This window comes from Myotis myotis, unplaced genomic scaffold (genome assembly GCF_014108235.1).
Source record: "Myotis myotis isolate mMyoMyo1 unplaced genomic scaffold, mMyoMyo1.p scaffold_m19_p_20, whole genome shotgun sequence".
Classification (NCBI taxonomy): domain Eukaryota; kingdom Metazoa; phylum Chordata; class Mammalia; order Chiroptera; family Vespertilionidae; genus Myotis; species Myotis myotis.
This window is the reverse complement of record NW_023416325.1, coordinates 15,287,102-15,303,114: the sequence shown is the minus strand read 5'-3', so window position 1 is coordinate 15,303,114 and position 16,013 is coordinate 15,287,102. Positions and strand designations below refer to the sequence as shown.

Sequence of the window (16,013 nt, the reverse complement as noted above, 5' to 3'; positions counted from 1 at the left end):
GTGCCCTTGACCAGGAATTGAACCCGAGACCCTTCAGTGCATGGACCTGTGTTCCAACCACTGAGCTACACCAGCCAGAGCAATTAACACATTTTCAAGGTTGATCCATGTTATAGAATTAATCAGTTCTTCATTCCTTTTTTTCCCAAATAATATTTCATTTTATGGTTATACCATATTTTAACTATTGGACATTTGGATTGTTTCCATTTTTTGCTTATAATTAACTAGAGGCCTGGTGCACGAATCCGTGCATGAGTAGGGTCCCTTGGCCTGGCCAGTGATCGGGGCTGATCAGGGCCGGCTGGCCAGGGGGAGGGACTGTGGGAGGTTGGCTGGCCACGGGAGGTTGGCTGTGGGAGCGCACTGACCACCAAGGGGGCAGCTCCTGCGTTGGTCAGTGTGTGTCATAGCTACTGACTGGTCATCTGGTCATAACGGTCACTTAGGCTTTTATATATATATATATATATATATATATATATATATATATATATATATATATGCTGTTATGAACATTTGTGTGTAGGCTTTTACTTGGATATATGTTTTCAGTTCTCTTGGCTGTATATATAGGAGCAGAATTGCTGGGCGATAGATATTATGGTAACCCTATGTTTAAGATTATGAAGAAGTACCATAATGTTTAATATTTTGAAGAGATGTTTTCATTTCCTCTTAGTGTCTTCCATCTGAAATTGAAGTGAAATACAAAATGGCTGAATGTTACACAATGCTAAAACAAGATAAAGATGCCATTGCTATACTTGATGGGATCCCTTCAAGACAAAGAACCCCCAAAGTAAGTTGAATTAACAATTTGTTACATCATTTTCAACTCCCCATTCCTTCCACCACTCTTCCTTCATGTTTTCACTATACATTAGAGCAGTGATTCTCAACCTTGGCTGCACTTTAGAATCACCTGGGAATCTTTTTAAAATCCTGATTTCTGGGCCTCATCCTCTGGAATTCTGTTTCTTTGTTATGGGGTGGGGCCACAACATTAGTAACAAAGAAACAATTTCCGGAGGATGAGGCCCAGAAATCAGGATTTTAAAAAGATTCCCAGGTGATTCTAATGTGCAGCCGAGGTTGAGAACCACTGCATTAGGGAGTCCATCTGAACATTTCACTCTTGCCTCTCTCTGGTTTTCACTTTGTTCCCTTGTTAGAGAGTTAAGAGTTCAGAGAGGTAGAAGAGTGCCTTTCTTCTGAGACCCTGAAAATTCAGCTGATGAAAATGGTAGCTGGAGAATACAAGTGCTTATTCTTTGTTTTTCTTACTATAGAAAAGAATGAATTGCAATACACTTCCAGGTGGCAACACTACTGTTTTAGAACCTTATTTTTTTGCAATGTGAATGATTTTATTAATCCCTTCATTTTCAAAATCAAGTCTACAAGACCCTTTTGTACTTATTTGTGTGTGGGGTATGTATTTGTATTTGATTTCACAACATATTGTAGTGAATAGAACATTTTCAACTGAAATCAGAAGATCTGGCGTCTTGTCTGAGTTTTGGGCATACAAGCTGTAGTGTGTATTTGGGCAAATTCCAATCTGAACCTTATTTTTCCCCCTTATTTATAAAATGAGGATAATACTTTTTCTGCTAACTTTTGGAAAAACTATGTTTATGTATGTGAGGATACTCTTTAAAGTACTGTTCTGTACGGAGTATTATATTGGACATCTTTGATTACGGGTTTTTGGGTGTGTGTTTTTTTTTTAAGCCCAGTTTAGAAAAATAATGCAAATCCTTGCTCTTAGATTGAATTCATGTCAATATTTAATTTCTACCATATTCTTTCATGTCACCTGTCTCCCTCACTTCATGAAAAACTTTTGTGTAACTTGTGTAACTATTAAGTGAAGGATTTTATCTGTAAGATGCCTGTTTTCATCCTACTGTCCTTAAAAGAAGAGGAATCTAATCAGTAAGGACCTAGTGTATTTAGTTAGTGTTTTTTCACCTAAATGTTGCTAAGTTTTAAAAGTAACCAATCAAACTTGATGAGAATATGTTTAAGCATCTCTTCATAATGAGAATGTATTTACGATTTTGAGTTTTTATAATTAAGCTATTTCCCCAGTATATTTTATGGTGGTGGCTGCTATTAAAAACATTTGGAAGCATGTTACAGACTACTCTGTCTTAAAATAAGCTTGAATGCTTATATATTAACTTGTGTTCTGGTACCCTATGAAAGACTTACCTGAAGAATAATTTTTTCATATATGAAGAATATCTTTTGAAAGATGCTGTTTTCGTTATAAACTTTGAATTATACCTGTTCATTATCTTACTGGAAATGCACCATTATTTCCTCCTTAATGACTTCAAGGAGTTTGGGGACAATGAGTAATGACAAAGAAGCTCAGTTTTGTAGTATCCAGCGCTTTGGTGTTTACTGCTATCATTTTAAGAGGGACTAGAGGAATCTGCATTTATTAGGAGTACATATTCTTCATTCTGTAGAGCTGTTATAGCCAGGAGCAAACAAAGATGTGTGCCTCAAACATAAACCTATAATATTTACAGTTTTTCTTTCTTGTCCGTTAGGGAGTTAACTGGCTTCTCAGTCTGTGTACAGGACAAGGAAGTGAGTCAAAATACGTCTAAATGAACGTCTGTTAATGTATGGTAAACACCGCCACACATTCCTTCACATTTTAAAGGAAAATTCCAGTGTGAGATTATTATATCTTGGTAAATCTTTGACTTTTAAGAGCAAACATATAACATGTAATTTCTCAGTTTTTAGAAAACGATTACTGCTGTGTTTATAACTGGTAGAATGTGACTTTGTGATGTTACCAAGTAAGTATCTGCTTTAAAAATAGTTGATTTTCTCACTAGGTAGTACTCAAAACTTATTCTTTTGAAGTGCCAGGTAGTTTAAAGGGAATTTTAATATTTGTTGGCCCATCAGTCATGATTTGTTAATAATAAGCAGTCAAGAAAGGTTTTTAAATTTAAACCTCTTTTTAAGTATAGACACTAATACTGGAGTTTTCCTTTAAGTACCTTCTTTTGCATTTCAATATAGCCTAAAATGGAAAAATCTGAGGCCAAATAAAAAATAGTTTTATTTCTAGTATTTTATTATTTCATTGTTTGAATCAGTATGGATTTATGCCATACTAGATTGTTTTATATACTGTAAGTACATAATTGGAACAGATGTTTTTCATCTTCAGACCCATTCTTTTGAGTAAATATCTGGAGTACGAAGCTACAGATTGAAGAGATTGGGATTGGCTTTTTTACTCTTGTACCCTCATGTTGACTGCTTCCTTAGGTTAATGATCTGGCAAACTCTGTGTTGTGTTATGATCTATTAATTTTAAATTGGAATATAAAGTTTTGCAGAGTTACATATTTGAATTGTGTTATTTAAATAGTATAACTAATCTCTGGATCATTGTTTTTTTAAAGGTCAGAGTTTGATTTTTGTAACATAACTTTGATGAGTCAGACAGTACCTATTGGTCAAAGCTTTAAGCATGAGAAAGGCTAGAGTCTAGCTAGCTGCTAGACTAATTGTCAGAGAGAAGACAAGCATTGTGCTTTTGGGTCTGTCATTTCCTTTTTGGGGAAAATTCATCTTAAGTAGCTATGTTAAGAATTCCTCACTTCTGTGGCTTGATGTTAATTGCATTTAAAAAATGTAAACTTGAGCACTTCTAGAATAGTTCATCTTCTGTCTTAAGACCAAGAAAGCATCAAGGTAATTAGAATTCTGTAACATTTCTCAAATGAATGTTACTCCCATTTCCAGAGGCAGCATCTTTGGTCCAAATACTATTGGACCTTTTGGTTGGGTAAGTGAAAGGATTTTCCTTTTAGAAATGGGAGGACATAGGAAAAGCAAAGGTGGTAATTTTCAGTTTGGTTTGATGAATGGAGTTGATCTTTGTTTATTTCTATGGAGCTGTGGATAGATTTTCTAGTAAAAAATAAAGTAGTAGCTAGTAATAAAAATCAGGACCTAAATTGATGGTGAAATATTTTCTTTGCAATATACACTTAATCTTATTGTCTTCTGTTTTTATTTATTACAGATAAACATGATGCTGGCAAATTTGTATAAGAAGGCTGGTCAGGAGCGCCCTTCAGTCACCAGCTATAAGGAAGTGCTGAGGCAGTGCCCATTAGCCCTTGATGCCATTCTAGGTACGGATCATTCTCTGCCATAGAGTGTTTACTCTCTAATGTAGTAGTTCTCAATCTTGGCGGTATACTAGAATAGTTTTATTTTTCCAAAAGTTTCATCTGTAGATGGTGATTTAATAGATTACCGTTGTCATGTATTTCACTGATCAAGAAATAATAAATTATGTTTGTTCTGTCATATGCATCTTGATTCGAATAGGACAGAGTTGCCTTTAGCCCATGGAAAGGGTAACCTGTTGGTTATTACATTGTAGAAGATAGATGCTATGCCTCACTTTCTTTTTCCTGCTTTCTGTTGGGTTAGGTTTGCTGTCCCTATCTGTAAAAGGTGCAGAGGTGGCATCAATGACAATGAATGTCATCCAGACCGTGCCTAACTTGGACTGGCTGTCTGTGTGGATCAAAGCATATGCTTTTGTGCATACTGGTGACAACTCAAGAGCAATCAATACCATCTGGTGAGAGCCACAAAATTACTAAGTGTTCTTGAAGCCCTTTCCTTGTAAGGAGGTCTGATATATCTAAATTAGCAAAACAGAAAAATTAGGTGCTTATCTCTTGGTGTTGCAGCCAGTTGTCCCTGGGCTTTGTTAGTCTCTTAATGTACCATATGGTCCCAAATGTAATAATCTCTGCTGAGCACCTGTTAATTGTAAACTTGGACCGAGTTTAGCTCTGTACTTGCAAAAGTAGTAACCCTTGCAAAGCAAACTGCCTTTGTGTATCATGCTTGATTGAACCTGGAAGACATCTTTTTGCATGCCCAGAAGCATAGTTACTGCAGCATCTGATCTGGATTGCGTCCCTAGGACTGGGATTTTCTTTCTAGCCAGGTAAAGTCCAAGGACAAGAGACTGGGATTTGTGTTAATGCTGTCATTTGGTTGAGTATCAAGTAGCTGTCATTTGTGAATAATATATTTTTTAAAAAATATATTTTATTGAGTTTTTACAGAGAGGAAGGGAGAGAGATAGTTAGAAACATCGATGAGAGAGAAGCATCGATTAGCTGCCTCCTGCACACTCCCTACTGGGGATGTGCCCGCAACCAAGGTACACGCCCTTGACGGGAATCGAACCTGGGACCCTTCAGTCCGCAGGCTGACACTCTATCCACTGAGCCAAACCGGTCAGGGCTGCATTTAATTTTTATGTCTAGATAATACAATTTCATTATTTTTAAATTGTATATTTTAACTTTTAGGTATAACTTTTTTTTTTAAATCATAAGCTTAGAATAAGGAAATCTAGTGGACAGTTTGTTTTTAAAGTTTATTTTGAAAAATTTCATACATACACAAAAGAAAATAGTACCTATATGCCCGTCACCCAGACTTAACAACCAAGAGGATTTATAGCAGGTTTTAAGGTTCACTGTTTAATATCTTAAAGTTCACTAGAGAAAAAGTCATTATTACGAGATAACGTGGATCTACTGGGAAGCTTAGCAGATCTGTACTTCAGAGCTGGAGACAATAAAAACTCTGTCCTCAAATTTGAACAAGCACAGATGTTGGATCCTTATCTAATAAAAGGTAAGTAATTCTTGGGGCAGGGCAGAAGTGACAATAGAGGGGCAGATCAGGAAAGATTGAAAATGTAGCATGATCTTCTGATTCCAGTTATCATGGACATAGTTTGTAAAATTTGTTACAGTTGCTATTTACCTTTTGGTCCTGACGTGTCTCCAACACTTGGGTAATTTCATGTGAGCAGTTGTTTTTGCTTCATTCAAATGTCATCTCACCACAGATCATTATTTAGTTTTTTTTTTTCGTTTGCAAGGAGTTAGAGCCTCTCCTTATGATCATAGGCTCTCCTTAAGATTTATAGATTTATGATGTGCCTGACTGAGAGTTTGGATGGCATCCCCAGAACCGTAATGTCTTTTTAGGAGATTTATTTTACTCTGTCCTTAGTATAGTTAAAAGAGAATAAATGAACAGATGTTAAGAAAAGGATGAGGTAAATGAAGGAAGTAATTAGGAGTGAACAACAACAAAAATTATTGATCTGAAAGGAGATGCAGTTGAAGGAGTAAGCTACAGGCACTTCTAAAGGATGACTGTGAGGTGACTGTCAGTAAGTGAAGGGTGTGTGCTCAGGAATAGCAGTAGGAAATAAAGTCAAATAGAAGGGCTGAGGTCTGCTTGTAAAGACCCCAAAAAGGCCATCAGAATGACCTTGTTACAATAAACAGTCTTGTAGACATGTAAGCCACAAGAATGACAGAGCAGTGAGAGGAAAGATGAATTTGTTAAGGTCTCCCTCTTGCCCAGTGCTTATTTCTCTTCTCCAAGCTACCCATGACCATAATGAAAATGGTGTTTTAGAAATACTAATCTGGTAGTAGTCAGCAGCCTGGAGTTGGAAGCTCAGACCAGAGTCGGGGCCAGCAGGGAATGTTGCAGTAATCTTGGCTTGAGACACATTTTCCTGGGAATCTGAAGGGATAGTAAGAAATGGAGGGGAATAGTGTTAAGAGACGAGTGACAAGAATGGAGAGCCCTTTTTATAGAACATGAGAGAATGAAGTGTGTGTGTGTGTGTGTGTGTAGGGATGATTTTACATGAATTAGACTCCAGAAAGAACTAATGCTTTTTCTGGAATAGGCTAACATTTTTTCAAGACCAACTGGCATATTAAGTGTGTGCCTAGACCTCTTGGAAGAGAGAACTTACTTGATACCTTTTTTGGGCCTTTCTGGTTGAGTTAGGATGGCTGTAGTTCACACCACAGGATATAGGGACAAACAGTTCCTGAAAATAACAGACTTTTAAATTGGGAGGTAGGTCCTACTCCTTTCCTTTTTCTTTAGTTTGTATGTGTTTTTTCTTTTTTAAAATATATTTTTATTGATTTCAGACAGGAAAAGAGAGGGGTAGAGAGATAGAAAGATCAGGGATGAGAGAGAATCATTGATAGGTTGCCTCCTCCACACCCGACATGGGGGATCGAGCCCACAATCCGGGAATGTGCCCTGACCGGAAATTGAACTGTGACCTCCTGATTCATAGGTCGACACTCAACCACTGAGCTATCCCGGCTGGGCTGTTGTTTTTAGTTTTTATAAATCCTTTTGTTGGGAACTGGGAATGCTGATGGAAGGAGCTCATGATGGTGGAAAGGGCTCAAATCCTAAGGAGCTGGGGCCTCAGTGTGGGCTCTGAGGATGGTGCTACCTTTTATAAGGGAGTTTAAAGAGCCTCTTCCTTTCTAGGAATGGATGTATATGGCTACCTCCTGGCACGAGAAGGGCGGCTGGAGGATGTGGAGAATCTTGGCTGCCGCCTTTTCAATATTTCTGATCAGCATGCAGAACCCTGGGTGGTCTCTGGGTATGTTTATGCGCTCCCCCTTCCTCCACCCCCCCCCCCCACCCCCCCCAGTTTCCAGCAGAGTCTTTGGGAACGTGTAGTTCTTGAATAGGCTATAGCTTGAAAACACAGGTTTAAGAGATAATAAGACTTGGATTCGAAAAACCAGCGGCGCTTAAATCTCTGTTCTTCGGGAAACAAGGACAATACCGCTGTTTCATGGGGTAGGTATTAACTGAGATAGTGAATGCATCATGCTCAGCACAGGAGCTGCTGTTTTGTTATTGACCTGGCTTTATAAATTCTCTGAATGTCTCTGATCTGATAACATATCCAGATCATCAGGTTCTCCTTCCATATCAAGATTTCTCCTTTAAAAATAAATGTTTAGTAGATATTTTTGTTTCGTTCTTTCACTGATAGATTAAGTGAGGTTTGTAATAAGAATCATGGAGAGGGCCTTCTATGAAGTTTCTTTACATAGGCATACCTTGGAGATACTGCAGGTTCCACGCCAACTAACTCAATAAAGCGAGTTTTATAGTATTTTTATTTGTGGAAGATCTTGCCTTCATTTTGCAAAAAAACACAACACTTGTGAAGAACAACAAAGAGCAATAAAATGTGGTATGCCTGTAATGTTCTCTAAGGTAACTTTTGTTTGTTTTTTCTCCAGGTGTCATAGCTTCTATAGCAAACGCTACTCTCGGGCCCTCTATTTAGGAGCAAAGGCCATTCAGCTGAACAGTAATAGTGTCCAAGCTTTGCTACTTAAGGGAGCAGCACTCAGGAACATGGGCAGAGTCCAAGAAGCAATAATCCACTTTCGGGAGGCTATACGGCTTGCACCTTGTCGCTTAGACTGTTATGAAGGTAAGATAAAAATCATAGATGACAGTGTGAATCTGTAGGTGTAGCAACAGCACTCAGATGGAAGACTTTGTTAGGCTGGCAGTTCCCAAACTTGGTTGTACTTTGGAATCCACTGGGGGAACTTTTAAAAGTCCTGATGCCAGGTTACTCTAATACAGCGGTTCTCAGCCTGTGGGTCACGACCCCTTTGGCGGTCGAACAACCCTTTCACAGGGGTCGCCTAACACCATCCTGCATATCAGATATTTACATGACGATTCATAACAGTAGCAACATTACAGTTATGAAGTAGCAATGAAAATAATTTTATGGTTGGGTCACAACATGAGGAACTGTATTTAAAGGGCCAGAAGGTTGAGAACCACTGCTCTAATATCATGTAAATTAGAATATTTGGTGGTGGGAGATAGGTATCAGTGTTTTTTTTGAAGATTCCAAATATTGCTAATGTGCAGACAAGTTTGGGAATCACTGCATTAGGCACTTTAAATTTAAGGGCTTTTGCTGGACTTTTCACTTCATACTTTCAGAATCCATTTCTCTTTGTTTTGTTTTGTTTTTTGGTGATGGAGTAAGTAGTTGAGGTTAATTTTTTGGTCCTTTTTTTGGGTTCTCAAACATGGACAACTCGTTAGTGTAAATCTCTCTGTGCCAGCAGTGTGCTGAATCACTTGGTTATTATAGGTCTTCAGTCTTTTTCACAGTTGCCTTACATTGGGCCAGGAATATTACCCATAGCAGTGGTCGGCAAACTCATTAGTCAACAGAGCCAAATATCAACAGTACAACGATTGAAATTTCTTTTGAGAGCCAGATTTTTTAAACTTAAACTATATAGGTAGGTACATTGTTACTAACTTAATTAGGGTACTCCTAGGCTTGGGAAGAGCCACACTCAAGGGGCCAAAGAGCCGCATGTGGCTCGCGAGCCGCAGTTTGCCGACCACTGACCCATAGGGTAATCCATATTCATATGATGGTGGTGTTGTGGGAATTGGTAGGTTCATTGTGACTCCAGAGTGGGCTTGATCAGGGTCAAACTTTGTTTTGTTATGTACTATTTTAAGTTCATGTGAACTGACCCTAGGAGTTCAAAGGAGTTGTGCCAGCTTCTGCAATATTTGGTGACTCAGTCACAGACTTTTTGAAATAGCTCTTACAAAATGCAGTTCCTCCAAAGCATATTTTTATATAAAAGAATTTAAAAATAAACCCAAGAGTATAAGGAGTCATTTGCTGTTAACAGGAAGATGAGTTCAAATTTGAAAAATAAAATTTGGAAGTGGGGGTAAAAAAACAAATTTTCCTGTGTGGATTACTACCCCAATAAAATTAACAAATAAAATGTAAAATAAATAAAAACAAATCTGCTTAGTCAGTCAGAGCTATACCTATGGTGGATTTGTTCTTAAAGAAACCTCAGCAGACCAAGCTTTTGGTTTCAAATTAAATTCTTAATCCTGAGCTATAATGTCCCTACCTCTCAGCAGCTTTTATCATGCTAATTCCTTTGTGCTGTGTGCCTGACTCACCTGAACCCAGGAATGCAGTTGAAGAGCTTGGACACAGGCTGGGAAGAGTTGTTGGGGGCAGAGGTTGTTCCCCAGCTGGCTGGCCAGTGAGGCTTCAAGGGCTGCCTTCACTCAAGTTACCATTTGGAGATTGGATCAGGGTGACTGGTCATACCCTCTGGTGCTTGCAGCCTCCAGTCTAGCTTCTTTTACTGGTAGGGGCATTCTTTCCATTTACTTCTGACATTCCAATGGGGCTTTTGCAGGGAAGTATAACTTCTCAAGTAGTTGCAGACTACTGTATTCTGACTCTAACACGTTGCCCTTAAGAGTTAGGTAATTTCTGGTTAAGTACCATAGTGTGTGGTGGAATGTGCTAGGGTGGAGGAGTATGCAGAGAGAATTAGCCGGGGATTGTGTGGGTTTGGGGTTTAAGCTGTTTTGATGAGTGCTTTGTGCCAAAAAATACTTCCTCTGTTTTCCTCAACTTCTTGAAGAGTTGACTGTATTTGAAGTGTCCCCATAGGACATCTATCTTGCTGTGGGTATGAAAAGAGGCAGAAGCTGCTAATCTTGGTATATTCAGTCCATCTGATGAAGCTCTTTCCATCTAGTTTAGGGAAGTCCTCAGCAAATGCTTTTGGGGACTGTGTTTCAAATGAAAAAGTCTTCTTTTCTCCTTGGGTTGCTCCCAAGGGCCTTTAGTTTGTAGAACTGGACATTCACTTTTTTTATAGGAGCTTAAAACTAGGACATTAAAGGTGATTGAACACAGTGGAAATTAATAGCTTGTTAAGAGACAGGGAAACCTGGTTTTGTTAGAAACATCTGTGACTGTTTCAGCTAATGATTAGTGTCATATTTGTTTCTCTAACATTCAGCTGGGCTGCATACATGCTTCAGTTTACTTAGCCGTGTTTGTTACCTTCCTAACTGAAGGTGCCTTCGAAGTGCAGGCTTTTTCCATATTTGTGAAGTGCTCTGGGGACGAGTACTTTTTTTAAAAAATATATTTTATTAGTTTTTTACAGGGAGGAAGGGAGAGAGATAGAGAGCTAGAAACATCGATGAGAGAGAAACATTGATCAGCTGCCTCCTGCACACCCCTTCTGGGGATGTGCCTGCAACCAAGGTACATGCCCTTGACCGGAATCGAACCTGGGACCTTTCAGTCTGCAGGCCGACGCTCTATCCACTGAGCCAAACTGGTTATGGCAGGGACGAGCACTCTTTACTCCATCAACATAACGTCCAGTCTAATCTCACCATCAAAGTTTTCTCCTTGCCCTAACCGGTTTGGCTCAGTGATAGAGCATCGGCCTGTGGACTGAAGGGTCCCAGGTTCTGTTCCGGTCAAGGGGATGTACCTTGGTTGCAGGCACATCCCCAGTAGGAGGTGTGCAGGAGGCAGCTGATCGATGTTTCTAACTCTCTATCCCTCTCTCTTCCTGTCTGTAAAAAAACAATAAAATATAGTTTAAAAAAAGTTTTCTCCTGGCCTGCCCCTGGTCTGAAACTTTGAAGGTTTATTATTTGGAAGGCTGTCAGAGTGGAAGCATGGCTTAGAATGGTAATGTGGTTGAGCTTTTTATGTTTTATATTTTTCAGGTCTCATCGAATGTTACTTAGCCTCAAACAGTATTCGTGAAGCAATGGTAATGGCTAACAATGTTTACAAAACTCTAGGAGCAAATGCACAGACTCTTACCCTTTTAGCCACTGTTTGTCTCGAAGACCCAGTGACACAGGAAAAAGCCAAAACTTTATTAGATAAAGCCCTGAACCAAAGGCCGGATTACATTAAGGCTGTGGTGAAAAAAGCAGAACTACTTAGTAAGTGTATTTTCTTTACTTCCCTGTTCATCATTCATTGTATAAAATCTTATCTCAGTTGATTTCCCCAGTTCAGCTGGTGACAGGTGATCAAATAAGTGTGTTCCTTTTGTAGTAGATCTGAGCCCAGATGAATTGGTTTAGCACAACCAAATGTAGCTGGCTTGGATCTGCTTGAATCGGCAGTGACTGACTCTTGTAGAGCTATATTTGGTTGTTACTTGTTCAGCTCACTTTGATCCAGTTTTAGTTGGGCTGAATATAACTGGTTTGCACCGACTCAAGCTGTTTTGACTCATCTGGATTCTCTTAACGATTTCCCTTTTAGCCTTGTTTATTTTTTATTTTATTTATTTTTTAATCCTCACTCGAGGACTTGTTTTTATTGATTTGAGAGAGAGAGAGAGAGAGAGAGAGAGAGAGAGAGAGAGAGAGAAAAAAAGAGATACTGAGAGATCATTTGCCTCCTGAATGGGCCTACTAGGACTTGAACCTGAAACCTGGTATGTGCCCTGACCAGGAATCAAGCTGCTACCTTTTTCTTTTTCTTTTTTAATATGTTTTTATTGATTTCGAGAGGAAGGGAGAGAGAGAGAGAGAGAGTAACATCAGTGATGAGAGAGAATCATTGATCGGCTGCCTTCTACACACCCCACACTGGGGATTGAGCTCACAACCTGGGCATATGCCACCAGGAATTGAACGGTGATCTCTTGGCTCAACCACAGCCACACTGCCTGGGCAAACTGCCACCTTTTGGTGCAGGGGATAGCACTCCAACCAACTGAGCCACACCTGTCAGGGCTAGCCTTTTTTCTTTTTTTAGTTCCGATTTATGATGAACTCCTGGATTTGGGCTAATAGTACCTTTAAAAAAAAATCAGAACCCAAACTGCAGATTTCCTAATGGAATAGGAATTCAGATGAGCTTGTTCTTATTTCCTGCCACACCACTTTTTTCTTGAGGACATCTACAAGTAGATTGTTGGGTGGTGATCAGTGTTGTGGTTTTTGTGTATAAGACTTAAGATGGGGCCCTAGCCGGTTTGGCTCAGTGGATAGAACATCAGCCCTCTGACTGAAGGGTTCCAGTTTCGATTCTGGTCAAGGGCATGTACCTTGGTTGCAGGTTCCCCGGCCCTGCTTGGGGGTGCGTGTAGGAGGCAACCAATCAATGTCTCTCTCTCTCTCTCTCTCTCTCTTCCTTCCACTCTTTTTAAAAATCAATGGAGCCGAAACCGGTTTGGCTCAGTGTATAGAGCGTCAGCCTGCGGACTGAGGGGTCCCGGGTTCGATTCCGTTCAGGGGCATGTACCTGGGTTGCAGGCACATCCCCAGTGGGAGATGTGCAGGAGGCAGCTGATCGATGTTTCTCTCATCGATGTTTCTAACTATCTCTCTCCCTTCCTTCCTTTAAAAAGTCAATAAAATATATTTTTAAAAAAAATCAATGGAAAAATACCTTTGGGTGAGGATTAATAAACAACAAGAACAACAACTTGAGATGGGAATGTATTTTCAAAATGTTGGGTAAGTAGGAAAATGAGGGTCTTTTTTTTTTTTTTCAGGCAGAGAGCAGAAATACGAAGATGGGATTGCTTTGCTGAGGAACGCACTAGCTAATCAGAGTGACTGTGTCCTGCATCGGATCCTAGGAGATTTCCTTGTAGCTGTCAATGAGTATCAGGAAGCAATGGACCAGTATAGTATAGCACTAAGGTAGGCACTTAGCCTCCTGGGGGGAAGTTTGATGAGGGGTAGAGAAGGCAGGGAACTATGTCACAGAAATTCTGAAACACACACACACATTGTGCCCACGGTTGCAAACAGTAATAATAGAGGTGGAATTTGTGAATTCATGACTTCAAAAAAATTTTTTAAAGTATATTAACATTAAACAATGGTTTCACTCATAATCAGCTCACACCACTATAATTTCTGTTTTCATTTGTGTAAATCATCTTCCTGGCCTTGACCACACATATACATATTTTTATAGGGTTATATGTAGTATATATTTTATATTCTGCTTTTTCAAATCAAAGTATTATGAGTACTTTCCCATGTTTTTACCTACTGTAGTAGTTAAGAACTTAAGCTCTGAAGTTTGGTTACTTAACTTTCACCACCTGTTATCTTGGGCAAGTTACTAACAAATTTCCTTGTCTATATCTATCTACCGTACTAGGTATTAAATGATTAAATGAGGATTAAATTATTATTCCATGTAAAGCTCTTAGCACTGTGCCTGGTACGTAGTAAATACTAAATAAATAGAGGTATTCTTACTGCTTAGTACAGAAGTGATTTCTTTGAGGGTTGTCTGTGTGTCTTTAAGGTCATGGTAAGGCCTGTCTTTAATTGAGTCTGATCACATTCATTTACTTATTCAGCAGTTGAGCACCACTCCTGTGCCTGGCATCTCAGTAACCACTGGGGATGCTGCAGTTCCAGTTGCTCTCAGTCTCAGACGTGCAGACTGATGGATACCACGTGCTAAGTGCTTTCATAGCAGTCTCTAGACGGCAAGGTGGGAGTACAGAGGGTGGGGAAGCCCTGGATGTGGGTGAGAGCTGTATGGAAGGTTTTAGAGAAGAGGAGATGATACAAATCAATCTACAGGTATATTAGTAGGAACAGGATTCCCTCATGGGTTTTGTCTGCTTTTTGGAAGCCCGGAAGCAAGTGAGAAAATAAAATGCCAGACTTTTATTAGAGGTGGGATTTGTTAGAGGGTGGACACCTGCTGGCTTGGGTGATGGTCACAAAGAAAAGAGGAAAGATTGCTTAGGAGCCAAGTAAATAAATGTTCTTGAGCTTCTGAACTTTGGGGGCTTTTGCACGTGTAATGGCTCATAGCTATTAAACTTGAATGCTCAGATAGGGGTTGCTTTGGGTCCTGGGGTCTAACCTAGGAGTTGACAAATCTGTTCCATGGTAAGCATGATTTTGGTTAACTCCTGCAGTGCTGATACGTTTAATTATAAGAACATGGAACAATTTTATTCACAGGAAAATAAGTATTTTTTGTAACCTTGTAGCTTAAAAACCCAATACAGTTAAAGTACATTTGAATTTTTCTATTAATGGGTGTTTACTACTTTTTTATTTGTGTTATCTGATAGCTTCCTCTAGCATAGTGCTAGGGGTAATGTGTGAAAAGGTTTAAGACATCAATGAAGAAAAACTCCAATTGAGGATTCTAAAAATTAGGACAAGATGCCTTTTTTCACTTCTAGTGGTGGACTCCCTTGATCCTGCCTGTGGAACTGGAGTTGTTTGGAGAGGCCAGGCGTTAGCAGTTTCTCTGTGACTGGGTGGTCATTTCACTGGTGAGCCAGGAGATGACACCTCAGCCAGCAAGAAGCAAGGCAGAGATTCAGGCCTCTCCTTTGTTTTGTTGTCCCCTAGTTTGGACCCCAATGACCAGAAGTCTCTAGAGGGGATGCAGAAGATGGAGAAGGAGGAGAGTCCCACGGATGCCACTCAGGAGGAGGATGTGGACGACATGGAAGGGAGTGGGGAAGAAGGGGACCTGGAGGGCAGCGACAGTGAGGCGGCCCAGTGGGCTGACCAGGAGCAGTGGTTCGGCATGCAGTGAGGCAGGCAGCAGCTCCGTGGCCACACTGGCCTGCCCTGCTCTGAGCACTTCCGTGGACTGAAAGAACCGTAGGAGCCCGCTCTCTGGGAGGACAATGATTCAGCATGTGATTGCAGCAGGGGTTTCTGCCCCCCTGGCTCCATATTTCTAGTAGTGACTTCATTTTTTAAAACTGAGCCTGACCAACCTTCCATATAAATCCATCCTTCCCTGCTCCAGCCAGGGAGGACTGAGTGAGCCTTCTGGGAGGCCCACAGATATGCTGAGACTTCTGGGACAGTACTTTTTATATAACTACTCAATCTGAAGGCTCGAGGACTAGACAGTGTTTTGTGTATGATGATGTGGGTGGGTTTGAAAAGAGTGACCTGTCACCCAGAGCAAGAGTGTCAACTGAGTAGGACAGCTACACAGGTTGGCCCTTTCAGAGAGGGTTTCTGTCCCAGAAATCATCATCCTAGTAACCTTGCTTCCTTCTGCAATGTTAGTAATGCCTTAAGCTGACAGTTGCTATTTTGCAGAACAATTTTCCTACTTGCTAATCTGGTAACATGCCTATGAACCTGGGCCAGATCTGAGAAAGAGGTGTGACCTAGAGCATGAACACCTGGGGTAATTAACTAATAAAACTTTTCTATACAGTAATGGTGTTGGGTTGATCAGAATGGAAGCCCATTAGAGATTCTTCTCTTTTTCT

The 16,013-nt window shown here is 40.0% G+C and overlaps 1 protein-coding gene across 23 annotated transcripts in view; it reads left to right on the top strand.

Annotated features, from left to right (window-relative positions):
- The window catches only part of ANAPC7 (anaphase promoting complex subunit 7), a 71,882-nt gene that overhangs the window by 4,255 nt on the left and 51,614 nt on the right, over nt 1-16,013 (top strand). For 20 of the 23 annotated variants that reach the window (XR_004974784.1, XR_004974783.1, XR_004974782.1 and 17 more), the window contains 8 exons: nt 683-802; nt 4,070-4,181; nt 4,486-4,639; nt 5,573-5,715; nt 7,402-7,519; nt 8,175-8,371; nt 11,491-11,715; nt 13,284-13,434. Coding sequence is in view for 3 of the 23 variants with exons in the window: in XM_036353462.1 (XP_036209355.1) it covers nt 683-802; nt 4,070-4,181; nt 4,486-4,639; nt 5,573-5,715; nt 7,402-7,519; nt 8,175-8,371; nt 11,491-11,715; nt 13,284-13,434 (1,220 nt within the window). In the remaining 20 variants the exon portion in view is untranslated. The other 3 variants (XR_004974785.1, XM_036353460.1, XM_036353463.1) reach the window with 3 other exon arrangements.